Source organism: Pogoniulus pusillus, chromosome 32, assembly GCF_015220805.1.
Source record: "Pogoniulus pusillus isolate bPogPus1 chromosome 32, bPogPus1.pri, whole genome shotgun sequence".
In the NCBI taxonomy this organism is placed as follows: Eukaryota; Metazoa; Chordata; class Aves; order Piciformes; family Lybiidae; genus Pogoniulus; species Pogoniulus pusillus.
The window spans coordinates 10,209,654-10,237,345 of NC_087295.1; the positions used below are offsets into that span (position 1 = coordinate 10,209,654).

Consider the following 27,692-nt stretch of genomic DNA (forward strand, 5'->3'; position numbering starts at 1 on the left):
AGGCTGCCCAAACAAGTGGCAAAGTCACTGCCCCTTGGAAGCATTTGGAAGCATTTGGAAGACATGTAGATGTAGCTCTTAAGGACACGGTTTAGTGGTAGACTTGCTGCTGTCAAATGAATAGTTGGACTCAATGATCATGGAGGTCTTGTTTTCAGGATGCCTGAGCTTTGTGCATTCTCTGCCATCTCTACATGGAAGCTGGCAAGGGAGAGAGGAGCACTGGGAAAAAGCCTGCTGCTGGCTTTAGAGGACAGGGTGCTCAGAGGTGCTGCTGCTTGACCAAGGGGCAGCCCAAGCAGCAGCTAAAGAAGGGATATCTGCAGCACCTGCAGCTAGAAGCACAAAACTTTGGTACCAGAAAGCTGAACCACTTCAGCTTGTAAAGCAGGGATGAAAATGAGCTGCACTGCTCGTTTTTGAGGGGTGGCAAGGCTGTGCACATGCATGCATTTTAGAAAGGAGAAAAAATGTCATTGGCTACAAGAGGAATATTTTACAACTTAAGTTAAAACTTGTTTCACATGAAGACAGAGATATGAACAAATGGACAGACAGATAGACTCACAGAGACCCACTTGTTGTTTTCATGCAATGTTCATGTAATTAATTCTCCATCCATATGTGCCCCTATGAAATTTATCTAAAATATTCATAAGCATACAGTAAAGCTGAGGAAATTAATTTACCTGATGTGTTGCATTTCATTAATTCCTCATCATTTATAAGCTGCATTGAGGGGCCAAGTCTATAATATCTGAGGATCCAAAATCAACAGTAGGAAATGGAGAAAGCTAATTATCAGAGGATAGCAACTATCTGCTGTTGGAAATTTGACAGCCACCTTTTCTCCCACCCGGTTCCTGGACCAAAATGTGCCTTCAAATTCCTTTTTGTATCATGTGTAGGCTTTAGAGATTTGTTGCAAGATGATTTATTTTCTGTTAGCAGAGAAGCTCTCTTGGTCTGCAAACTTCCACAGCCTTGTTGCTGGTAATGGTTTGAGGCAAGAAACAGAAGTTTCATCCTGAAATCTTTGATGGCTTGACCACGGTTCTCTCCTACTACTAACCCAAAGGCATTTCATTTCCTGGAGCAGAAGCAGCCATGAAATCATGAGACTGCTTTCCAAGAGAGAAAGCTAGAGAAGTTTATAGGAAATCTAATGCTCAAGAGTAATGCACCCAATCCATGAAGAATCCTTGATTATTTACTGTTTAATAAGAGGCATCAGTCTGTAGTTCTCCTGAGGTTCATTCCTACTTTAAAGAATTTGATGAAAATATAAATATGCCTTGAGAATAATTGTTTAGCTTTTAGTTGTTGTCAAGGATTTGACCATATGTTTTCTAGCTTGTCTTTGTTTCACATTTGATACTTCTGTGGTGGAAGAACCTGATTTGATTCTTCTGTTTCACGAATACAGGCTGCAAATAGATTTGACCTAGCAGGTTTCAGGTTTATAGGAAAGTTCAGCTCCTTTTCCAGAAGTTGGACTCTGACTTGCTGTTGTGTGAAGTGGGGTGAAAAAACCTTATCTAGAGAAAATGCAATATGTATGAGTCAGGGGGCCTAAATAGGCACTACTACTTGTTCCAACCTTCTTGCATTTGGCAGGCTGAGCTGTGTATTGTCTTTTACAGCAATCTGTCATTCTGTTGACCCTTCTTTTATGGTTTTATGTCAGAGCTTTACTTCTTGCAGTGTATTACTCTGCACTTGTTATAGCATTACTTGCTCTGCAGTGCTCTCCTGTTTCACAGAATCATAGAAACATTCCAGTCAGAAAAGCCCCCCAGGATCACCAAGTCCAACCAATATCCCTACTCTGCAAAGTTCACCCTTAAACCGTATCCTCAAGCACCACATCCAAATGACTTTTAAACACAGCCAGGCTTGAGGACTCAGCTACCTCCTTGGGCAGCCCATTCCGATGCCTGACCACTCTTACTGGGAAAAAATGTTTCCTAATGTCCACTCTAGACTTACCCACTCACAGCTTGAGGCCATTCCCTCTTGTCCTATCACTAATTACCTGTGATAAGAGACCAGCAGCCTCTCCGCAATGCCCTTTCAGGTAGCTGTAGACAGCAATGAGGTCTCCCCTCAGCCTTCTCTTTTTCAAACTAACCATCCCCAGCTCCCTCAGTCACTTCTCATATGATTTATTCTCCAGGCCCTTCAACTGCTTCATTGCTCTCCCCTCTGGACCTGCTCCAGAGCCTCCACATCCCTCTTGTAATGAGGTGCCCCAAATTGAACACCATACTCAATATGTGGCCTCACTGGAGCCAAGTATAAGGGAGCAGTCACTTCCCTGTCCCTGCTGGACACAGCATTTCTAATACAAGCCAGGATGCCATTGGTTTTCTTTCTATACCATTTTATTCCCAAACAGTAAATGGAAAGGATTTGATAGGTTCCTTCCAATTGATCTTTTGTACAATGTTCATCTGATCTAACTGCCTGACCACTTCAGGGCTGACCAAAATCTAAAGCATTTCAAGTACGTATGCAAGGACCTATCTCTTCACACCTAGAGTGCATCAAAATGTTGAGACTGTAACTGAACAGAAGTAGTCTCAGAGTGTCTCTGAGCTGTAGATGTGATATAGGCAAATGCTTTCTTGTGTGTCAACTAGGTTATCTCCATAGGAAATTCTAACCTTACTGATTCTGTGCAAGTCATTGTGCAGAGTCCTGGTGAAAACTCACTTGTGCCACAAGGAACATTTCTCATTCCTCAGATTGAAGAAATCTGTTTGAGTGTAGGCAAACAAAGACTGAGCAGTTGATCAGGGGTGTGAAGGGCCTGTAGAGGAGGACAACTACCAGAAGTAATACAAAGGCAGAGAAGGCTGCTACCACTTTCAAGAAAGGTATTGAGGGTGAAAGACAAAGAAAGAAAGAAAATGCTGCTGAAGTGCAGGGGGAGAGAAGATGGTCAGGAACACAAACCCATTCAGGACTTCTTTGCAAAAGGACAGCCTCATTATAAGCAGGGTAATAATAATTGTTTCTTGGAGCATTGGTGAAGAGATCCCTCATGCTTTCTACACAGCAGCAAAGTTGATGCACAGACAACCAAAAGCCTGTCTTTCTCCTGGAGCATCCCCACAGCCAAAGGGATGTCTGTGGTACAGATGTCCTTATTTACACAGTCTGGTGTACAGATTAATTTTGGCACCAATGTATGGAACAGCACCTTACTTTCTCAGGACTTCAAATACTAAATCCTGAAGGAAAAGAGACTTGCCATTGTTTTAGATAAGACCTGAGCATCCTCACACAGAGTGAGGTAGGCAAAGAGCTCAGGGAGAGGTTGAAGGCAGGAATGAGCTATGAAAGTTCTGCCCTGGGGCTGAAGCAAGTTTGGTACCCATTATGAATATGGCCAGTGGGTGTATTTCACAGAGGACCCCAAAGCTTGGTTTCAGTGGGAGATGGGATGTGATGGTGAGAGCACCAATGGGCTGTTTGCCCAGTTGGGAAGAGCTGTGCTTTGGCTGTGGATTCAAATGCTCTAGCTCTACAAATGAGCAACATTTGCACCACACCAGTGTCACCTCTGCTCCCCTAACTTTCAAAGCCTGTCTTATTTCCATGGTGCTCTGTTGTTGGAGCACTTGAGGACCTCTGAGTCCTCAAAAGTCCTCTGAGTCCAGATTCCCAGTAAATACTGCTAAGTAGCTCCTTGGGTAGCTAAAATTTTACTCTTTATTCAGGCTTGCTGAACTTCTTTTCTGATAACACCAAAAACGTTAAACACCACCATATTATGCTAAGACTGAGTATGGTATCAGCTTGCTGGTAGATTTGACTACTAATCTGGGGGATATAAGAGCTTCTCTGCATAGGTCAAAGGAAGGCAGTAGGCACATGCCTCGTGAGAATGTTCTTGTTTTATACACAATAGAATTGCTCAATAGAATTTCTTCTACCTTTTGGTAGTGTTTTAAATATACCATCATGATTCTTCTGGGATGCTGCATCAGAATTGTAACTGTGATGACAAATGGGGTGCTGTGAAGATGCATTCAGCTTTCAGAGCTTCGTAGTCCTGTGTGAAAAGATGCCAGGCCGACTGTATTTTTATATGGTAAGAAATCACTGTCAAATATTTAGGACTCAGATTGGCCCCCTTGGAGTGATTTTTAGAGTCATAGAGTGGTTCAGTTTGGAAGGGACCTTTAAAGATCATCTAGTCCAAGCCCCTTGCAGTTTGCAGGGACATCCCCACCTAGAACAGATTTTAGCGTGGTTGAACATTCCTCTGTATTCTGAAGATCACATCTGTCACTGATGATGCAAGTGCAATTCCTACTCAAGTTCCTGAGAACTGTAGTTATATCCACTCTAAAAAGGCTGTTGCAAATAGACTCCACAGCCCTGTCCAAGTGTGCTTCATAAGGGAGGAAAAGAGTTCAGGGTACTACAATACTCTGTTCCCCCACCATGTGCTCCAAGAGGAGAATGGATTTTTATGTGTGGGCATCTCCAGCAGAGACTACTGCACAAGAAAATGGGAAGAAGGTGGGAGTAAAAGGAGAAAAAATACATGGTTGAGTGGCCAGCTTGAAGTTTCTTTAATGATGTTTGTTCTTCCTGACCTGAACACCAGTTTTTTTAATTTTGTGGGTGTAGAGAAGCAGTCAATCATTGCTGGCATTAGATCTGGGCACAACACTTCTTAAAGCCTCCTGATATAAAGCAGAAACTATTTCCTTGTCTACTGGAAATGAGTGTGATTTCTTATCCTAGGTCAATGAATATATTTGTAATAACAGCAAATTATCCCTTCCTGTAACAGAGAGCAGGAAGCAGTGGAGAAAATTGTCTCAAAAGATTACTCTTCACCACTTCAATCCTCTCTCTCTCTTACCTGGGGGCGTGTGGGAAGTAACAGGCAGAAATGAAAAGGAGAAGGGAGTGTTTGTGAGATTCCCCCACTCAGTGCAGAAAGTCCATCAGATTGCTCATCCATAGAGGCCAGGCTCCCCAGTCCTACCATGAAGCCACTGATTAAGAAGCCAGTTCTCCTGCAAGGATGGTGGTATGTAATGGGATTTGTGAGCTCCTGGTTTGCAGTATTGTGTAAGACACAAAGGCAAGGACACCATGTGGATGTAGACTGAGGAATTCAAGAATCTCTAAGGTGTTAACCAGCAGCATGTTGATCATTCTTCTAACTTCTATTGTAGAGGTTTCCCAGTGAGATGTTGGAGGAGGAAAGCTATGGGGAGAGTCACAAGGGCACCAGCCAAGATTCAAATGGTCAGTAGTTGATGAAAGGAAAAATGTAATCAGTTCATCTCTTTTCACTAAATAGGACATGATAAGGCTCTGACACTGGGTCAACTGTGAAGAACCCCATGAAAGCAAAAACAGATTAGCAATAACGGGGAAGGGGAAGCAAGATGCACAGAGAAAGCCACCCAGACAAGAGAAGAAGGATGAAGTATTGTTGCCCAGCATATCTTAGTAACCACTGCGAGGCATTAAGCTTTCTAAGCATACTTTTTTCCCTTTCTTGTATAGCAACAGAGCCTAAAGACTGGGAGAAAAACAATCCAAAGCAAAACCCAAACTAAAAACCCCTCCTAGCACTATATACTCACACAAAAATGCTGTGTCTTCCAACATAGCATAAAGATGCCTCCCAGCAATGCTTAGTAATGCAGTGCTCTGAAGAAGAAGTTGTTTCTTGCCACCAGTTGGGCAAACAATATCCTGCCTTTTAAATTAACTCCCACGCTTCTCTAATACCAGGAAAGGAAGCAAATGTAGTCTGAGTAGAAGAGATCCTCTGGACTCTGGTCCTGTAGGAATGCACAAAAAGGCAGGAGCAGTGGCACTAAATGTGTTATGAACTGGTGGACGATGAGAAAGGTTATGCTGTAATTTTATCACTGAGGAATTAGAGAATATTTGTGCTTTCAGTAAAGGCCCCTCTGGATTGACAGTTTTACTGCAGCATTGTTTAATAATTATATAGGCAATATGAAATCTTGAGCAGCTTGTCTACTTTTCACTTTCTGTGTAATCTATTATACTCTGTGTTCTCATAAATGGATATAAAGAAAATGGTTCTGATTTTTCCACCCCCTTTTTTTTTTTTTTCAAAGACATCACTAAAAATGATAATTAAACCCATAATGATGGGCCTGGTGAGGATAGGGCATCTCATGCATGAGCTCAAGGATAAACTGTCACATTGGGCTAGGGTAAGGCTTGTGTGAATTTGGATGGTGCAAAGTCTTGTAGGGAAAAAAATGAGAGAGGCTAAAGCCCATTTAGAGTTTAGGCTGGCCACTGCTGTTAAGGAGAATAAAAAATGTTGCTATAAATGTGTGAATGGCAAAAGAAGGGGCAAGGACAACCTTATTAGATGGAGAGGGGAATATAGTAACAAAAGACGAGGAAAAAGACAGAGGTACTTAACACATTCTTTGCTTCAATCTTCAATAGTGAGACAGGTTGTCTTCAGGACAACTGGCCTCCTGAGCTGGCAGATGGAGTCAGGGACCAGTATAGTCCCCCTGTAATTCAGAAGGGAGCAGTAAGGGATCTGCTGAGCCACTTAGATCCTCACAAATCCATGGGACCAGATGGGATCTATCCTAGGGTGCTGAGGGAGCTGGCAGCTGAGCTGGCCAAGCCACTCTCCATTTATCAGCAATCCTGGCTCACTGGAGAGGTCCCCAAAGACTGGAAGCTGGCAACGTGGTGCCCATTCACAAGAAGGGCCGGAAGGAGGAACCAGGAAATTCCAGGCCTGTCAGCCTGACCTCAGTGCCAGGCAAGGTGATGGAACAGGTCATCTGAGTGCCATCACAAAGCACCTACAGGATGGCCAAGGGATCAGGCCCAGCCAACATGGGTTTAGGAAGGGCAGGTCCTGTCTCACCAACCTGATCTCCTTTTATGATCAAGTTACCTGCCTGGTGAATGTGGGGCAGGCTGTGGATGTAGTCTGCCTGGACTTCAGCAAAGCCTTTGACATTGTCTGCCACAAGAAGCTCCTGGCCAAGCTGGCAGCTCATGGCTTGGACAGACTCACTCTGGTATGGGTCAGGAACTGGCTGGAGGGCTGGACTGAGAGAGTGGTGGTGAATGGTGCCACATCCAATTGGCAGCTGTCACTAGTGGTGTTCCCCAAGGATCAGTGCTAGGCCCAGTCCCGTTCAGTGTCTTTATTGATGATCTGGACGAGGGGATTGAGTCCAGCATCAGTAAGTTTGCAGATGACACCAAGCTAGGAGTAGGTGTGGATCTATTGGATGGTAGCAGAGCCCTGCAGAGGGACCTGGCCAGGCTGGATGGGTGGGCAGAGGCCAAGGGGATGAGATTGGACAAGGCCAAGTGCAGGATTCTGCACTTTGGCCACAACAACCCCAAGCAGCACTGCAGGCTGGGGACAGAGTGGCTGAGAGCAGCCAGGAAGAAAGGGACCTGGGGGTACTGGTAGAGAGTAGCTGAACATGAGCCAGCAGTGTGCCCAGGTGGCCAAGAGAGCCAATGGCATCCTGGCTTGGATCAGGAGCAGTGTGTCCAGCAGGACAAGGGAGGTTATTCTGCCCCTGTACTCAGCACTGCTCAGGCCACACTTTGAGTGCTGTGTCCAGTTCTGGGCTCCTCAATTCAAGAGAGATGTTGCAGTACTGGAAGGCGTCCACAGGAGGGCGACAAAGCTGTGAGGGGCCTGGAGCACAGCCCTGTGAGGAGAGGCTGAGGGAGCTGGGGGTGTGCAGCCTGCAGAAGAGGAGGCTCAGGGCAGAGCTCACTGCTGTCTACAACTCCCTGAAGGGAGGCTGTAGCCAGGTGGGGTTGGTCTCTTCTCCCAGACAACCAGGGGGGACAGTCTCAAGCTGTGCCAGGTGAGGCCTAGGCTGGATGTTAGGAGGAAGTTGTTGCCAGAGAGAGTGATTGGCTCCAAGGCCAAGCCCTCACTCTGCAGCAGGATGTCCTCTTCAGCTCAGTGGTTGCAGAGCTTTCTGAGATGACCAATATCTGTCTGTGGCTATTTTTTTTCCTCCTTGTATTCATTTTTAGACATGCCTTGGGCAAACCTGCTAAACCAGGAGTCTGCGAGCAGCAGCAGTAGTCCCTCAGAGAGAAGGCCCTTCTGGCACCGTACTCTGTGGTGGCCAACCAGGAGCATCTAAAGGAGAGCAAATGAGCAGTGCAAGTCTGCTTCTGGCTGGCTGCTGGGGTGCTAATAGGTGTCAAAAGCTAGGATCAGCCTCTCCTGGGACTGTCATGCCAGTGGTCCAGGAGATGTGTCTCAGCTCAGACAGAGGCCTCCCTTGCCTGCCTGAGCCATGCTGCAGGTGAGCCTGTCCCTGTCTCCTGGGTGGGGCTGGGACCTGCACTGCAGGTCCCAGAGGGAGCCCTCAGCCGTGTGCCAGAGCTTGTGAGGCTGCCCTCAGCATCACACAGCAGAGCTGTGCTCTTCTGTTCCCTGTGCTCAGCGGGAGCCCAGCAACCAGGAGCCTCTTCCTAGCCTGCAATGCTGGGGGGGTTCCAGCTGTGCAGCACAGGAGTGCCCTCCCTGCCAGCCAGCAGCTTGCTCCCTCGGCATGGGCGGCCCCAAGGCCAGCTTGGTGCCAGAGAGCGGCCCCAAGGCCACCTGTGAAGCACAAGAGTGCCCTCCCTGCCCTGCCCCTCTAGAGGCTGCTCCCTCGGCATGGGCGGCCCCAAGGCCACCTCTGGGGAGGACAAGCAGCAGCACCTGGCTAGCCAGAGGGGCCTGCAGAAGGCCTGCCAAGGAAGGTGCTTGGGCTCTGTGCTGCAGAGGAAAAGCAGCTCCTGGGCAAGCCGAGAAAGCTTCCTGCCCCTGGCAGTCTGCAGAGCTTTCTGTGCTGCCTGTGCAGCCCCAGGGCCCCTCAGCCCCCTTTTCTCCAGGTTGAACAACCCTAATTCCCTCTGCTGCTCCTCAAAGGACCTGTTCCCAGATCCTCCACCAGCTCCATTGCCCTTCTCTTGACCTTTTTACATGCACGGTGTATTTTGCTGTGATTTCTGGTAGGCTGAAGAAAATGTTGTGGAATTCCATTTCTAAGTGGGAAACTTCAGCAGCACAAATTTCTCTTTGGGGCAGCATTTGAAGTAGAACAAGAATTAGTATTTATGGCATCTGTCAATCTTTATGATATGCCTGTGAAAGGAGCCTGAACCACACAAACTCCCTTTCAGAGTAGCTTTTGTATTCCCAGGTATCCAATGTGCCTGATGCTGTGTTTTCATCACTTTGTTTGTGTGCACATTAGCAGTGCCTACACTGCTGGCTGGCTGATCTGCTTGCAGTCTCCAGAGAGAAATAGACTTTTGCTTTTTTTCCATTCTCTTTTTTGCACCTATGATTGTTGTTTTCTTCTCAGTCACATCTGCTCGATCGCAGGAGGTAGAGACCTTTTTGACCCGCTGGTGCTGCAAGAGGTGATAGGCAAACAAGGGATGCACCTACTGCGCTCAGTGAAACCTGTCACAGATATTAGGTGGCAAGTGTGCTCTCAGGAGTTTTGTAGAAGAAGCCCATGTGTGAATGTGTGAAACTCTGGGATCATTCACTCGTGGATAATTTGTACTCTGGCTGTACAGTAGCAGCCAGGGTATAGTAAATCTTTTTTGGTTTGGTGGCACTTGCCTCCACAGGGATTTCTTTCTCTACCCTTGTCATAAATCGGTTTGGAGCAGATGTGTTCATTAATTTGGCCTAATAATGGTTGTAATTTATTCTCTCTCTGCTGCCTGGGATTTTATTTGCTGTAGAGTTGTCATTTTATGAAGTGCTTCTCTTGAAGGGTCAGCTTGGTTGGGGCTCCTAGTAACTGATACGGTGCGGGTTTGACAGCAAGGCTTGGCAGGATTGGGTCAGTTCTGACTGTTGCTTTGAAGAACAATGCATTTTCTGGGCTTTCTGTGAGTTTAAGCAGTCACTGATGTGATATATAAGAGCTCATAGACTTCTCAGGGTTTGATGGAACTGTGAATCCCCCTCCAACAGCAACAAAAAGCCTGTTGGCTCAGACAACGCTCTTTGACTAGCACTCATGTCATAACAACTTGGCACCCTGTGTGTTTGTTTGAAAAGACAATTGAAGATATTTTAGGGTTATAACAAAATAGCTGCTCTTAAATATTCCCTCTTAGAAAAATTGCCTGTGTTTATCATGCTCAGAATCTGAGCCTAAAAACTTTTATTATTGTTAAGTCTTACTCTTGCACAGACAACTATTAGTAGAACTATTTCTGGAACTTTGTTTTTGCTTTCTTGCCAATCATGATACTTGATTCTGAGCATAAATGCTCTCAGCTTGGTTTCATCCTTTTATTCCTTTCCTTCTCCTCTCTGCTGCAGTCTTTGATCATGTTGATTTCCGCTCATTCCTCGAGTCTTTTGTCTGTATACCATTTTCTGCACCCAGATGTTTATGTGCTAAAACAGATTGTGGGTTTTGCCTTTTCCCTGGATAACACTGTGACATCTGTATTTAGCTTTTTTTTGCTGCTGCTGTTGTTTTCAAGTGTGTGCTGCCATCTATGGAGCCATCATTGAAATAAAACTGATAGAAAAAAGATGCTTTAGCGAAAGACTATGAAAACCAAGGTCTAGCTAGTGGAGGAGGTATCACAGCAGTTGGCCAGATCTCAAGCAGTCCTGTTTCTCCCTAGTCCCAGGTCTCACAGTAGGCACAGGTGGAGCTATACCATCTGGAAAATTAGTGAATTCTAGGACTTAAGTTATTCAATAGATTTATTTACGTTGGACAATCAGAGCAGCCTAAACATTACAATGAGGTTACTTTGTCCTCTAATCCTGTACCTCATTCCTTTTCCTTCTGTTACCTTTCACATATCCTAGTTCTTCAGCAGTTTTCAAGACTTATTTATATCTTTCCTTGTTTTCTTTTAAAAGCTTTTTTAGACTCCTTATTCTTCCCCAACATCTTAACTGGCTTTGTGCCTTTGCTTTTGGGCCCCTTTTCAACCTACCAGCTTCCAGGCTTCCCTGCTTCAGATCCTTTCAGAACACAGTACTCTCTTTCATAACATTTTGTCACTTGATGCCTGTTTCAGAATATACTTTTATTGCAATACATTGATTTGAGTTGGTGGGGAAAGCACTTGGAGAAGTAATTTTCTCTATATCTTCATGAAGTGAAGTGCACATGTAGAACCCATCAGCATTTATCTTGATACTGTCCATATGCTTTCTAGCTCACAGGTTGTTGATTAAGATTTTTTGCATCATACAGCCTTGAACAGGATTAGGTCCATGAGTCCCTGGCAGCCAGACTTCTATTCTAGTTAGAAGATGCAACAGAGAACTGTCTTCAAATCTTAGGTCAGCAAAACCAGCGCTGCAGCAGGTGTATATTTAACCACTACTGATTAAAACCTGTCTTATAACACAAGACATTAGCCTCAAAAGGAAAAGCTTAACCTATATGGATGAAGCATTCTTAAAAACACTTTCTGACATTTTCTTCTTATTGCTTGAGCTTAAAAATTGATCTTATTTTCCAGCATCAGAGCCAAAATGAAGGGGAGGAGGGGGAAAATCAATGCTGAAGATTGATCAATGTTTTTCAAAACTGACTTAATAAGATAAAAATCAATGCAGCTGTATTATTTGTTGTTATTTTATCACCAGTATCATTCAAACATGGTAATATCTGATTCTTAAATTAAATCTGAAAGTATTTCAGTTACCTCCTACAGAGGCAGAAATAAAAAGAAAGAAAACTTAAGAAGGAGGGATTCATTTAGTCAAACTTTGGGTTTCTTTTTAATCCTAGTTTGGGAACTTTGACTTTTGCAAAGGCAGAAAACAGTTTCCTATTTTCAGGGGCAGTATATAATTGTTCCTTTAATCATAGAGGCTTAAATAGCACAAGTTATTACTTGGATTTGCAAATTACAAGCTCTGATCTTTTCTTCCTCCTGTAAAGTGCAGTACTTTCTTCCTTGGCTGCAAGGTCTGTACTTGAAAATTTGAGGACAAGCTTGGCCACCTAAGTTCCCCCATGAGAGACTCAACATGCTTTGAATTTTGAGCTTTATTGCACAAATGTATTGGCTGATTAGTCTCTTCTGGCAAAAATGAGCTATTTCTGGGTTTTTGTTTGGTGCCTTTTCCCAGTCATTTCCTGGTTTTGTCTTTGTTGTCCCAAATAATTTCAAGGTGCCTTAATGATTTGTTTAAATAAAAGTCCTTTAAACTGTAATATTGGTGAACCAGTTCCTAAGCCAAGATTTTGCCTTCGCAATTGAGAGGGGGTTTAAAAAAAACACTTTGCATTTTAGTATTTCAGTTCCTGTTTACTTACTCTTTGGGCTCCTAGTCTGAAGTTCTCTTAACTGAGGGCTAGAAAATGTTCCTGATGGAAGAAAATCTCAACTGGGATGTGTGAGCTGGGAATTTAGGGAAGTATCAGGCATTGAAAGACTCCTGATAAAATCCTGAATATTAGTGAGCCTCTGGAAATCACATCTTTAGTTTTAAAGATATATTTCATCAACAGAAAGATAGCTTTTTGTATAAATTCCTGCTGAATTGAAGCCCTATCTGTGAGCTGGGCCAGGATGTCATAAAGTAGGAAATGCAAACTTAGTAGTAGATGAAAATAGCTTTTGAGAATGCAGGAGTTAGTCAGGTTCTCTCGTGGGCCAGTTACTTTTATCTCCCATTTTCCATATTGCTTTACTAGTTGATAAATGTAGTGAGTTTGCTCCTCTTCTCGGATAGCAATATTTAGGAAGAGATTCTTTGCAGTGAGGATGGTGAGACACTGGAACAGATTGCCCAGAGAAGCTGTGGATGCTTCCTTCCTGGATGTGTTCAAGACCAGGTTGGATGAGCAAGCTGGTCTAGTGGGAGGTGTCCCTGCCAATGGCAGGGGGATGGAACTTGAAGGTCCCATCCAACCCAAACCATTCTCTGATTATCTGTACTTTCATGTGGAACACGTAGTCCCACCCTTTTGTTCTTTCCTTCTTCAGCAGCTTCATTATAGGTAATACTTACAGTCACATAACAAGAGGGCTTGTGCTTGTATCTCATCTCCCTTTCCCCTCTCCCTTTGCATGAGCAGAGAGAAGTTGCATATTACATTGCATAGCTGAGAAGTTATCAAGCTTGAATTCGTTACACCTCTGTATCTGGCAGGCAAACACTCACAAACCCTATAGAAGTACGAGTCCTCACCATGTGAAACTGGACACCCTGAGAGGATAGATGATAATGGATTGGTTCTCTTATTGCTCTGCAAACAATCTAACAGGCTTAAGCTATGCAGTCTGATAGTCCCTAATTGACAGCTTTTCCAAGGTTCATTTGTTAACTGAGACCGTGACATGTATTGAAGTTGTTTCTCCATAATGCATTTGGCATTAACAGCAGAAGCTGTCGAGTGCCTCAGACAACATCTCAGCACAAAGATATTTCACTTCCAGTTTTGACTTTCTAACCAGTGAGTTTACAGAACCATAGAGTGGCTTGGGATGGAAGGGACCATAGAGGTCACCTGCTCCAACCACCCCACCATTCAAGGGCTTTTGGAATGAGCATCTGAGAGGACAGGATGTAAGAAAAATAAAAGCTGAAATACTTTGTCATCAGTTTTCTTTTGAAGAATGTATTTTTCTTGCTTGAGATGTTTAAGGTTAAGCTGTTCTTTTTCAGTTTGGTATAAAAACTTGATTTCTTGCTTCAAGTACTCACTGAGTACTCCTCTGGTCTTTGATAGATTTATTTTGTTAGCTTAATAAATAGAAAGAATAGATTACTTGTGTAGAAGAGACCAGAGGGTAATATCTCCACTGATCTTGTCACTGTTTTACATTTCCTGGGTGCTTTTGTAACCAAGTTTCATAAAAGTTTAAGTTCTTAGAACAGAAATTGTGCCAGAACTCTAATGTTCAGTTCTGCTTTTTCTTCTTATTTTGGGAAAGGTTCTCACCAAGTGGAAAACGAACTCCAACTCCCTTGCAGCTGTTTTTGTGCAGGATGTTCACCCAGGGTTTATGAGTACTAATTAGGAGCTTGGTCATAAATCCATCACCATTCACAGCTGCTGGTTCTCCTGCATCCCATGGACATGATAGTTAGAAGAATGATTTCTCTTAGAATCATGGAATAATTTTGGTTGGAAAAGACCTATAAGATCATTCAGTCCAACCATTATCTAACTCTACCAAGGCTGGAGCTAAAGCATGTTCCTTGGCACCACATTTCAGCCTCTGGGTTTCGGATTTCAACTAACTCCCTGGTGAGCCTGTGATTGGGAACCCTTTCACTTGATCTTAGAAGTCCTTTCCAATCAAAATGATGAAGAAGTTTCTTCTGATATCCAGCCTAAACGTCCCCTAGTGCAACCTGAGGCCATTTCCTCTCATCACTTATTACTAGCGAGTAGAGACCAACCCCCACCTCACTCCAGCCTCCTTTCAGGGATTCGTAGAGCACAATGTGGTCTCCCCTCAACCTCCTCTTCTGCAGACTAAATAGTCCCAGTTCCCAAGGCTGTTCCTCCTAAGACCTGTTCTCCAGACCCTTCAGCAGCTTTATTCTGTCTTAGATGTACAATAAATGTGTTTTAATTTCACTTTGTTCATTCTTTTTGTTCTTCCTTTGTCTAAGCACATTACTCTAAATATTTCTCTAGCACACAGTTGAGTTTCTGTGCATATTCTTCCTTATGCAAGAGTATGTGCCTGGAGATGTGCATAAAACACTATAGATGTTGTCAAATAATGGAGCTTCTGTGGTGCTTTGGCTCATTATTGTTTAGAAAGTACAACACAGCTATTTAGAGGAGGAAAGAAATAAGTGAATGGGTCAGGACACCCTCATTTCACAGAAATAAAGGGCCTGGCTTTGACAGAAGTGCTGCTTCAAAAATTGCTGTGGAAGAACGAGCAGAGCCAGAGTCTGCTTAGAAAAGTCAGGATCAAGCTTTTTTGAAAGGTCTGGTGCATAAGCATAGGCCATCTTCTGTAAACATCAACAACCTGCCATGTGGGGGAAGGCTGAGAGTATTGGGTCTGTTCAGCCTTGAGAAGAGAAGGCTTAGGGGAGACCTTATCACCATGTTGCAGTACATAAAGGGTGGCTACCAGGAGGATGGAGGTTCCTTTTCACAAGGAGTCCCATGGCAAAAACAAGGGGTGATGGGGACAAGTTACTCCTGGGGAGATTCCCACTGGACTCCAGGAAAAAGTTTCACCATGAGAATAATCAGATACTGGAACCATCTCCCAAGGGAAGCAGTGGATTCCCTTACACTGGACAGTTTTAAGACTCAGGTTGGCAGGCTGCTGGGCCAGCTCACTGGACCCGTACTATCACCTAGAAGGGTTGGGACAGGTCATCCTTGGCTGCCTCTCAACCTGGAATTCTGTGATTTTGTAATTCCTGTAGGCAAATAGTCCTAAAGCCTCTGGGGAGCATTCTGGACCTACCTCAAGTACTTTCTGGTTTGTTTGCAAGTGCCACTTGGCTTCCTGGCATGCACTGACTCCAGAAGCCCTTTTGTTTTGCAGGGCAAGCACAAGCTGCATGTGGACACAGGACTGGAAGGCAACTGGTGTGGCCTCATCCCCGTTGGGAACTCCTGCGAGCATGTGACCACTACAGGCCTCAAGTGGAACCTCAGTAAGTTGGACAGCTCTGGGAGGGTGGGTTTGATGTTGCTCTATAACCACACATTGACAGCAGCCTCACCAGTGCCGAAGGACCGTCCGTATTTGAAGGTGGAATGCCACATTCAACCCTGCTAGGCCTTCTTTATTTTTGTTTAAGACACAATGTTGTGGGTGTTTTAAAAGGAAGATTAATAGACTTAAAGCTTGAGATATCACAGGCAGAAACATGTTTTCCATTTGGGAGTCCTTGTGCCGTTTGAATAGGACATTTGTTGAGGTCATGATACACTGCCACCTTGATGCATTGCCCTCCAGGGAGGGAAAGCTGTGAGAGCCTAAACTCCTGCTTATAAGCCATAAAGTTACAGCAGACAAATAATAATGTGCTACAGATTATTAATGCTGCCTCACTTCCCCTCAACTGCTTCCTGTATATTGTCTGTCAGCTCTGAATTAATAGATCTTGGTCTTTTTTTCAAGTGGGAGAAGGTGCATTTGATCAAGAAGGAGGATGTTTCTCTGTATAGAAAAGTTTTCTTGAGCAAAAAAAAAAGTTGATTTTGTAATTATTTTTTTTACGTTACCTTTCATTACATGAGTGACTTCTGTGCTACCTGCAGTTTTGCAGGTCATTAAAGAAATTATTAGCTCTGTTAACTGTGATGGAGAAGCAAAGGCTCACACAGGAAGAAAAAGGGTAAGATGATACTGAAGTGTGGCATTGGTACTTCTTGTGGAATGCTTTGGGTTGGAAGGGACCTTAGAGGCCTGGAACAGGCATCCTGGCGTGGATCAGGAACAGTGTGGGCAGCAGGACAAGGGAGGTTATTCTGCCTCTGTACTCAGCACTGATCAGGCCACACCTTGAGTGCTGTGCCCAGTTCTCGGCTTCCTCAATTCAAGAGAGATGTTGCAGTACTAGAAGGTGTCCACAGGAGGGCGACAAAGCTGGTGAGGGGCCTGGAGCAGAGCCCTGTGAGGAGAGGCTGAGGGAGCTGTGGGTGTGCAGCCTGCAGAAGAGGAGGCTCAGGGCAGAGCTCATGGCTGTCTACAACTACCTGAAGGGAGGCTGTAGCCAGGTGGGGTTGGTTTCTTCTGCCAGGCAAGCAGCAACAGAACAAGGGGACACAGCCTCAAGTTGTGCCAGGGGAGGTGTAGGCTGGATGTTAGGAGGAAGTTGTTGTCAGAGAGAGTGATTGGCATTGGAATGGGCTGCCCAGGGAGGTGGTGGAGTCACCATCCCTGGAGGTGTTCAAGCAAAGCTTGGCTGAGGCACTTAGTGCCATGGTCTGGTTGATTGGACAGATCTAGGTGCTAGGTTGGACTGCATGATCTTGGAGGTCTCTTCCAACCTGATAGATGCTCTGATTCTATGATCTAGTTGCAACCTCCTTGCAGGGACACCTACCACTAGACCAGGTTGCTCAGGGCCTCATCCAGCTTGGTCTTTAACATCCCTAGAAAGAGACCATCCACCAATTCTCTGGGCAGCCTGTGCCAGTGTCTCACCACCCTCACTGTAAAGAATTTCTTCCTAATATACAGTCTAAATCTGCTCTCCTCAACCTTCAGTCTGTTCCCTCCTGTTCTGTCAGTACAAGCCCTTGTTAAAATTTCCTTCCCAGCCTTCTTGTAAGCCTCTTTCATGTACTGGAGGGCTACTATAAGGTGGCTGATAATGCTGGAGGGCTACTATAAGGTGGTATTTGTTAATGGCATTCTGAGCACACCCCTTTGTAAACCTCAGTGAATAAAACAGTTTGTTTCTAAATTCATTTTCATGTGAAAATCATGGAGCAAATGAAATTTTTAAGCCAAACATGAGATGAAAGGCCTCTTCTCCACTTTGTTACAGAATTAATTGAATATGACCTAACAACTTTTTTTTTAATGAAAAAATAATTTTTGAGTCCTCAAAACATTTACTTTTAAGTATCAGGGTGATAAACTCATTCCAAAATTTCATTTCTGTCTGCTTAGTCAAAGAGGCTGTGTTAGGTGAGAGGGGAACCTTTATTTCTTGGAGCAGGTGCAAAGGAGGGCAACGAAGCTGGTGAAGGGACCAGAGAATAAATCTTATGAGGAGCAACTGAGGAAGCTGGGGATGGTTAGTTTGAAGAAGAGGCTGAGGGGAGACCTCATTGCTGTCTACAGCTACCGGGAAGGACATTGCTGAGAGGCTGCTGCTGGTCTCTTCTCGCAGGTAATAATGATAGAACAAGAGGGAATGGCCTCAAGCTGTGAGTGGGTCGGTTTAGACTGGACATGAGGAAACTTTTTTTCCCAGCAAGGGTGGTCAGGCATTGGAATGAGCTGCCCAAGGATGTGGTGTAGTCACCAACCCTGGATGTGTTTAAGAGATTGTTTGGATGTGATGCTTGGGGATGTGGTTTAGAGTGCACCTTATAGAGTAGGGATATCAGTTGGACTTGGTGATCCTGAGGGGCTTTTCCAACCTGAATGATTCTGTGTTTCTGCTAAAAAGAAGTTTCAGCAACTCCAAATTCAGATAGCACTGCAGTAGAAGAAAGAGCTGCCTTTGCATCAGAGTTTTCCATGGTTAACACAAATTTCTGTCTGAGCATATCTGGATTACTCTGCTGATTAAAATTTGTAAAAGCTTCAAGGGGCAGTCAAATATTATCTGTGTCTAATCTACAGATGCTGTCCTGAGACTTCATAGCTTCTGAACAGGAAAAGACAAGGGTAAATGCCCAAAAGGAAAGCTGTACTGGGGTTGAGAGTAGGCTACCAAATGTCACATTTCAGTGGCTGAATTAGTTAAACTCAAACACTGTAAATTATTTTGCCAGCAGAGAAAGAATGACGTCCAGATTCTAATTTTAATATTGCAGAGCTCAGTACTTTTTGTGTCAGTGTGAGGATGCAGCACGTATGGATGCTTTTAGCCATGCTCACCTCAGGTTATTTGCTAGCACTTGGCACAAATAAGTTTCATTTATTTTGGTTCTCATCTTTCTGGGTGAAAGAACTTGAAGAAGAAAGTGGAAAATTGATTGGGGGATTTTTTTTCTTTTGTTTATAGTTGCTCTTGGGTAGCACACATTCAGCAGACATTACAGCCACAGCTCCCAATGGGATCCAGACTTTTTTTTCCCCTCTCTATTAAAATCTGTTTTACACACAGGAATCAGATAATACTTTATCTGATTTGACTCACCTGGCTGCTTGCTGATAAGGGCTCTCACGTCTTATAAATAAATAATGAAGACTCCAATAATGCCAGAACTCCCCAGCATTCTTCATTATGTTCTCAGTGGTGCTTTCATGGAAGGTAAGTAAGAGTGAAAGTACCAATCAGCTGCACTGCTTATCAGAGAAGAGGCTGAAAGGGTATGGGTAGGCTGTCTGTGATGGTTTGGCTGTTACCTGCCCCCCTCACTCTTATGAAATCACCCAGACTAGACTCAGGGAGGTGGTGGAGTCACCATCCCTGGAGGTCTTCAAGAAAAGCCTGGATGAGGCACTTAGTGCCATGGTCTAGTTGATTGGATAGGGCTGGGTGCTAGGTTGGACTGGATGATCTTGGAGGTCACAGTATCACAGTATCATCAGGGTTGGAAGAGACCTCACAGATCATCAAGTCCAACCCTTTACCACAGAGCTCAAGGCTAGACCATGGCACCAAGTGCCACATCCAACCTTGCCTTGAACTGCCCCAGGGACGGTGACTCCACCACCTCCCCGGGCAGCCCATTCCAGTGTCCAATGATGTTAAGGACTGAATCTTTATATTCACAGCTTAGCACAAGATACAAGCAGATATTTAGAGTATTTACAGCTATATACAGAAATATATGAGTTAAAGGTAACACACAAACACAACAGCCCTCCCAGAAATCTAAGTCCCCAGGAGAGGCTCCCAACCACCCTTCCACCTTCTTTCCAGCCCTCTACCTTATCCCAGAGTATGCCTTACGTGCAGGCTGAGTTTGGAGGATTGGCAAGGGGGGTTAGAAAGCAAAAGGATTAGTTACACAGAGGCAGCCCAGGGAGACAGCACAGGCTCCAACAGAGACACACACATAGACACACATAGAGTCTTATCTGTTTTTGTTCTTATACATCTCAGCAAGCTGAAGGGTGAAGTAGACATCACCATGGCTTTCTTTTCACAGTCTATAATCTAATTTTTCTCATTAAAATATTCCAGTTAGGCTCAAACTAGCACACTTTGCTAGGAAACAGTTCCTATTCCAGGAAATTACCATAGAAAAGAACCTTGCCAACTCATTTACTCCTCATCCCTGTGGCCTTTGGTATGCTGTAGGTCATGTCTGAACTGAAAATCATAGCACCACTTCAGATGGAAAAGACCTCTTAGGTTGAGTCCAAATGTCAGCCCAGCACCACCATGCACATTAGGCCATGTCCCGAAGTGCCATGTCTACGTTTCTCAAACGTCTCCAGGGATGGAGGCTCCACCACCTTCCTGGGTAGTCTGTTCCAGTGACTGACCACTCTTTCAGTGAAGAAATTGTTTCTTGGTATCCCATCTAGACCTCCTCTGGCACAATTTAAGGCCACTTCCTCTCATTCTTTGACCTGTTACTAGAAAGAAGAGATCAACTACCACCTCACTCCAACCTCCTTCCTTTCAGGGACTTGTAGAGAGAACTGAGGTGTCCCTTCTGCCTCCTTTTCTCCTAACTAAACAATCCCAGTTCCCTCAGCTGCTTCGCACAAGACTAGCAGGGTTCTCCAGACCCTCTCATTGTTCTTCTCTGGGCACACTCCAGCACATCAGCATCCTTCTTGTAAGTGAGGACCCCAAAACCCAATCCAGTATTGGAGGTGTGTGGCTTACAGATATGTGTAAAATCTCTCTGTCTGTGTGATTGTGCTTTGTGCTTTCCAGATCATTTTCATGCAAACATGCTTCTTTGGGCAGGAAGTTAAATGGCTGTAAAGTGCTGCCATTCAGAAGTGCAGGCTGTCATTTCACTCCAGAAGGCAGGAACAATAACAATGGGAGCAAGACCTCTCTCTACATGTAGCAGCAGAGCATCCACTGCCTGCTGATATACCAGGCAGCTAAACAGGATCCCAGGTTTTTTGTTAAGTGAAATTGAAATATTTGCACTGTTCACCACTTTACTTCATTGGAGTTTTGCTGATGTTGCATTGTGAACAGAACAAAAAGGTTACAAAAGCAGTGGGGAGGGGAACTCGGAGCCAGAAACACAAGAGAAAATTGTAACTTCTTTAAAAAGAAAACCTGAGACAGTGAGAGAATGTTCTGGGTAAGGCTGCAAATTAAGCTGGACAAGTATCTGTGCTAGTGGAGCTGTTTGTATAAGCACTCAGTGACCTGTTTCATAGCTGAAATAGTTCATATGGCAGGTTTTGCTGCCCTAGTTCTTTCTGACTGAGACAGACCATGCAGCACTCCCAGGAGTAGCTCTTTTTTAGGTGAAAAAGCAAAGAGCTTCACAGTGGGACTCTCCCCTCTGCTGTTTTTCTCTCCTTCCCTGCCTTCTCATGTTCTCCACTGACAGCCTCCCAGTCCATCAACCAGCTTCAGAGCTTCAGTTATGTGTTATTTCTTTTTTTCCCTATTCATTCCAGCTGTAAGACCCTGGGTAGGGCTGCTTGCTGCTGCTGCTGCTGGCTGCTGCTCCTAAAGCTTCAGCTGGTTTTGACCTTTGGTGAGGTGTTTGTCTGCAGGAGTGCTGCTGTCTGCCTTCCAGGGTCACATCATTTATTGCAAGGCAAGGCCTGCTGAAACACTCTTCCAATAAAGCAGATGTTCTGATGGTGGCAGCCTGGCATCCCACTGGTTTACTGCAAGTCAGCAAAAGCAACACTGAGGGCACTGCTTAGGGTTGCACTAAATGATTTCGAACCAGAAAGACCATTTGGCATACATTAAAGGACTGAGCTCCTTTGTGCTGAGCCCTGAAAGTTCTTGTTTGCTTTTTTTCCCTGACAGCAGCTTGAAAACTCCAGTCAAACTTTGTGAATGGTCCTGAAGTAGGGATTTCAGCTCACACTTCCAGCCCATTTGCACAATTTAGCAAGGTGGCAGTCCTGGCATTGTTTGTAAAGGCTGCTTTAATATGTCCACACTGTTGGGGCAACGTCACTGCTTTATGACTCCACTTAAGAAAAGATTCATGTGAGTACTTTAGCTCTGAACCAGCACAAACCAATTCCTGTGGTAAATGTTAGCTCCCATGGATGGTTGTCTTTAATGGGACATAGGGAGTGTGTAGGTGATCCTTCTATACAGCAGTGATAGGCAGTAATTGCTAGGAAGGGGTAGGATTAAAACACTCAGAGGCATCTTCAGCACATAATGGTAGAATGCATCAGGTTGGAAGGGACCCCCAAAGGTCATCTTGTCCAACCCCACCATGCAGTGAGCAAGGGGCATCCCCAACTAGATCAGATTGCTCAAGGCCCCATCAAGAGTTTGAATTTCTCCAGGAATAGTGCCTCCACCACCTCCCTGGGCAGCCTGTTCCAGTATTTCACTGCCTCTTTGTGAATCACAGAACGTTAGATGTTGGAAGGGACCTCCAGACATTGAGTCCAACCTCCCTGCTAAGGCAGGTTCCCCTAGGGTAGTTCACACAGGAGTGCATCCAGACAAGTTTTGAAAGTGTCCAGAGGAAGAGACTCCACAACCTCTCTTGGCAGCCTATTCCAGTGCTCTATCAGCCATCATGTTGAGGTGAAACCTTCTGTCTTCCAGTTTGTAGCCATTGCTTCTTGTCTAATTGCTGCTCACCAGAGGAAAGAGATTGGCCTCAGCCACTTGACACCCACCCCTCAGATATTTATATACATTGATCAGATCAAGTCTCAGTTTTCTCTTTTCCATACTAAAGTTGTGAACAACTTCTTCCTAATGTCCAACCCAGATCTACCCTGCTCTCATCTTATGGCTACATACTTTCGAAGCATTCCTCCCCAGCTTTCTTGTAGGTCCCTATCAGATACTGGAAGCCTTCTCCCTGGAGCCTTCTCTTCTCCAGGCTGAACAACCCCAACTCTCTCAGCCTGTTTCTGTAGCAGAGATGTTCCAGCCATTTAATCATCTTTGTGGCCCTCCTCTGGACCCATCTATGCACAGAGCAGATGGCTCTCCACAACTCAATATCTTCCTGAAGTGAACAGGAAACACTTCTTTATGTTTAGCTGCATTGCTGTGGCACATTGCAGCTATGGAAACTAACTTCATTATTCGTGTAGAGGCAAGAGGGTTGTCAAGAAAGCAAAATGCTGTTCTTTCCATTGCATCTCCTATGCTAATGCAGTCTTTCTGTGTGCTAATAGAAATGTGACCTAAAGGGATGAGGCAAGAGGTGCTCTGCTTCAGCCCAGCTTTGCTACAGCTAGTCCTCATTTCTCTGGTGACAGTAGATGGTTGCATGAAAATCAGAAGTAAAAGTTTGGAACTGAAGAATAATGAGTTGTAAAGATGGAAGTATCCTTCTGGGAAAGAGAGATCTGCAGAGAACCAGAGAGACACCAGTTAGATTGGTGGGAATCCAAAGTACTTCTGTGGATTTCAGTGGTGGCTCTGAATTTCTGTCAGTGAATATGGTTGCAGAAATTGTCCAGGAAAGAGACCTTTGAGTTTACACTAAAGGCATTTAACCCTAAAGGCATTCTCATCAGTCAACCTGCCCATATGGATACTGGGAAATCAACTCATTTAGGCAGTGGCAGAGGCAAAGTTGAACCATAATGGTGTACTCGAATGAAAGCAGTGAAAAATTGGCCAGAGCACAAAGGCTCGTTTGTCATCTGCCTTGCAAACCTGCTTCAATTGTTTTCATATTTAAATGCCCCAAATCAGCTGTAAGAAATGTAAATGTCACACTGCCAAGAGGTCTCCAAAAACAAGAAAGCTCTGCAAGGCATGTGGTGAGTTATTGCCACTTCCCAGCGCCTCTGCAGAACCACAAAAGGGCAAGGACCAGGAGGAGGACAAATCAATCACATCTGGCTAGAGCTTCCCAGAGTTAAAAAGGAGCTGGGTTTGGCTGTGGTGACTCAGTTAATGAGGAAGGGAGCTGCTTGTGTTTGGGGGGGTGGTTCAAGGGGGCAGGTGGTACCGTGAAGGACTGACTCCTCCTTTCCAATTTCCTTATAGATCTTGTAGGGGTTTTTTAGTACCTACCAGTGCATGTGATTGATCTCTTCTCCCCAAAACCATGACACTCAGGGAAATTATTTCCTCTGCAGTGATCTATTCCTGTACCTTAATGGCAGAGAGTTCTGGCTATTCCCTCTACAGCATCTCAATTCTTCATTCTCCACTCCTTTTGTCAACACTTTGCACGTTGTGGCTGAGGGGCCCTTGTGCTCTGCCATTGTTGCCCTCTAGGTGTTTGTGGATATTTTTTTCCTTGCTGCTATGTGAAGTTGCAGAGAAGCAAAAATTTAGGGGGATGTCGTCGCTGTTTTGTGCTGTATGCTTCTAAAAAGTTGTGTTTGGGCTGTGAGTTTTTCATGGTGTCCTGATGTGTAAATAATAAGCTGTTAACAACTCAATGTAGTGAGCATTCTCTGGATCTGTTAATTTCAGGCACACATACCAATTACAGACCACTAATCTGTTGCTTTCAGGTGAGTTGGACAATACTTATGTTGGATAGATGAATAGGTGTCTCGATGTAAAAGCATCTGTGCCTTCTCTTGGACAGTGAATACATATCAGGGGGTCAGGGAAACAGCAGGAAGGGGAGGATAAAAAGAGTGAGTGGCAAATCTGGGATGTGAGGAGATCACATTTGGGATTAAAAATGTGTTCTGGGAAAGAGAATGGGCAGACAACATCAAGATGGAATTGTTTGGTCTGGAGAGGAGACCTTGTTGCTCTCTATAACTCCCTGAGAGGAGGCTGGACTGAGAAGGGTGTTGGATTCTTCTTCCTAGTATCAGTATGAAAGGAAGTGGCCTGAGACTGTGCCAGGGGAGGTTTAAAATGGATGTTAGGAAGTAATTCTTCATTGAAAGAGTGGTCAGGTGTTGGAACAGGCTGCCCTTTGAAGTGGTGGAGTCAGCATCCCTGGAGGCATTCAAGAAATATGTGGCCATGGCACTCTGGGACATGGTTTAATGGCCATAGTGGTCTTAGGTTGATGGTTGGACTTGATGGTCTTTGAGGTATTTTCCAACCAAAACAATTCAGTGATTCTGTAATTCTGTAAGATATGCAGAGATGGAGAAGATGAGAACAGTGCTTTGTGATGAATCAGGACCCAAACTGTGTCAGCTGAGAGAATGTTATTCACTGAAAGAGTCTGACTTGCTTGGTTAGCACAACTTTATAGATTAAGGATGAAGGCTAAAGAACCTAAATTAAATCTTCACAGGAAAGCTTTAATCCCATAGCTCTCAAATTCATGATTTTGCAGCTTTAGCATTTCTTAAGAGTCATCTTTCTTGGGTGTTATGTCTGAGTAAATGTGAGTCTATGTACTATTAACAGGTATGCAGCATTTCACATTGTGTCAGTTCAAGGTCAGTTTGTGGTAGCTGCATTTCCTGTTTCCTGCATTTAGAAGCTTTTCCATTTAGTTAATAAGAAGATAGAAGCACAATGAGCTAGGAGTAGGTGTGGATCTGTTGAAAGGTAGGAGAGCCCTGCAGAGGGACCTGGCCAGGCTGGATGGGTGGGCAGAGGCCAAGGGGCTTTGGCCACAAAAATCCAAAGCAGCGCTACAGGCTGGGGACAGAGTGGCTGAGAGCAGCCAGGAAGAAAGGGACCTGGGGGTACTGGTAGAGAGTAGCTGAACATGATCCAGCAGTGTGCCCAGGTGGCCAGCAGAGCCAGTGGCAACCTGGCCTGTATCAGAAACAGTGTGGCCAGTAGGACAAGGGATGAGGTTATTCTTTCCCTGTTCTCAGCACTGCTCCGGCCACACCTTGAGTGCTGTGTCCAGTTCTGGGCTCCTCAATTCAAGAGAGATGTTGCAGTACTGGAAGGCGTCCACAGGAGGGCGACAAAGCTGGTGAGGGGCCTGGAGCACAGCCCTGTGAGGAGAGGCTGAGGGAGCTGGGGGTGTGCAGCCTGCAGCAGAGGAGGCTCAGGGCAGAGCTCATTGCTGTCTACAACTCCCTGAAGGGAGGCTGTAGCCAGGTGGGGTTGGTCTGTTCTCCTAGACAGCCAGCACCAGAAGAAGGGGACACAGTCTCAAGCTGTGCCAGGGGAGGTGTAGGCTGGATGTTAGGAGGAAATTGTTGTCAGAGAGAGTGATTGGCATTGGAATAGGCTGCCCAGGGAGGTGGTGGAGTTGCCATCCCTGGAAGTGTTCAAAAAAGGACTGCATGAGGCACTTGGTGCCATGGTCTAGATGACTGGCTAGGGCTGGGTGCTAGGTTGGACTGGATGATCTTGGAGGTCTCTTCCAACCTGGTTGATTCTATGATTCTATGATATTGATAAAAACCAATGAAACCTTTCAAACAAATCCAAATATTTTCAGTGAATTTAAGTTGCTGGTGATACATGGCCTAAGACAAATAGTAAATCCAAATAAATGGGGATGGGATGGATGTCAAGAGATCACAGAATTCATCTAGCTTTCCTGTGGCATCAGTCCTGGAAAACCCACTAAAAGGTTCCTCTTCTACAAGCTTTCAATGCAGGGAATTCCTTTCTAACAGCTTCTTCAGAAAGTCTGCTCCAATTAGAATTGGTTTTTCCTTTCTGTGTTCTGTATGAGATAAATACATTCTCCTGCTGCTAAGCATTAGAACACAGCATTTATGATCTAATTGCCAATAAGAAATCTCTGAATTGTACATTTAGTTTCCCAAGCGTAGGGCATAACTATAATTTACACAGGCACCAGCAGTACCACTGTATCACCACTGATTGGCATCCCACTTAATGATGCTGTTTATAAGACAATTTTCTAATCAGCTGCATGAACACTCATCAGGAGCTTGCTTCTTGATTTAAAGCAGAGGAGTCAGAGAGAAAGATAGGGTTTGTTTTGCTGATGAAAACAAACCAGGGAGGAAAAAAAAAGGCAAGTTATGAAGAAAAATATCAGGGGTTTTATTCATTTCAGAAAGCACTGTTACAGTTAAAAACAACAACAAAAAAAAAGGGAAATCAGAAAATAAGGCAAGGCACAATTAGAGAGAGCTGTGGTAGCACAGCTCTGGTTTCTGCATTTAAAAAGTCAATGGAGAATTAGAAGCTGTGGTGTGAATGAGTCAGTGTTGTTCAGGGTATTTCCGTAGGGTATTTTGAGATTGGTTGATGACAGCATAAACACTGAGGCATTACAGTTCCAATCATCATTTAATAATACTCCTGTGATTGGGAAGTGTAGGCAGTCTGTTGGGTCTGCTCTGAAGCACGGTCAGTTTCCCCTTTGCTTCACACGCCCAGCCTCAGTTTTCATGCAGTCGTTGAATTTGTGGGGTTGAAACCCCCCTTTAAGATCATCCAGTCCAACCAGCACCTAACTGCCAAGTCTGGTGCTGTGCCATGTCCCTCAGCACCACATCTCTGCCTCTTTTGAACACCTCCAGGGATGAGGATTTCACCACTTCCCTTGGGAGCCTGTTCCAGTCTTTGAGAACCCTTTCAGTGAAGTTTCTCCTAATGGCCAATTTAAACCTCCAATAGTGCAGCTTTCCTCTTCTCATATCACTTCTTGTTAGGAGAAAAGACCAATCTCCACTTTGCTACAACCTCTTTTCAGGTAATTGTCATCCCAGTAAATTTAACCATCCCTCTCTCCCACTCAAAACCTAATTAATTATTCCTTGCCTTCTTCCTGTTTCAGTCTTTTGTTCTCTAATGGATTGAATAGCTTTAATTTAAATATTTTATCTGAAACTCCTGCTGGCTGGGTCAGGTTTGTCCAGCATGGAGATGATTTATGCTATGATTTAAGAGGTTTTAGCAGGATGAGCTTCAGTTGACCTCTGCAATTTATGAACAGCTTCAGTACACAGACATAAAGTGCCTCTTGCAAGTTTATCCCCAAGTAATGACTGCAGAACACCCCTTGCCAGCCTGTGGTCTCCGTATCCAATGCAGGTTGAAG

At 44.6% G+C, this 27,692-nt stretch overlaps 1 protein-coding gene across 1 annotated transcript in view; it reads left to right on the forward strand.

Moving 5' to 3' along the window:
• TPK1 (thiamin pyrophosphokinase 1) overlaps positions 1-27,692 on the forward strand; it is a 353,276-nt gene that overhangs the window by 271,447 nt on the left and 54,137 nt on the right. Inside the window, exon 7 of the mRNA XM_064169937.1 lies at positions 15,547-15,658. Within this exon, the coding sequence (XP_064026007.1) occupies positions 15,547-15,658 (112 nt within the window). The remainder of the gene's footprint in view (positions 1-15,546; positions 15,659-27,692) is intronic.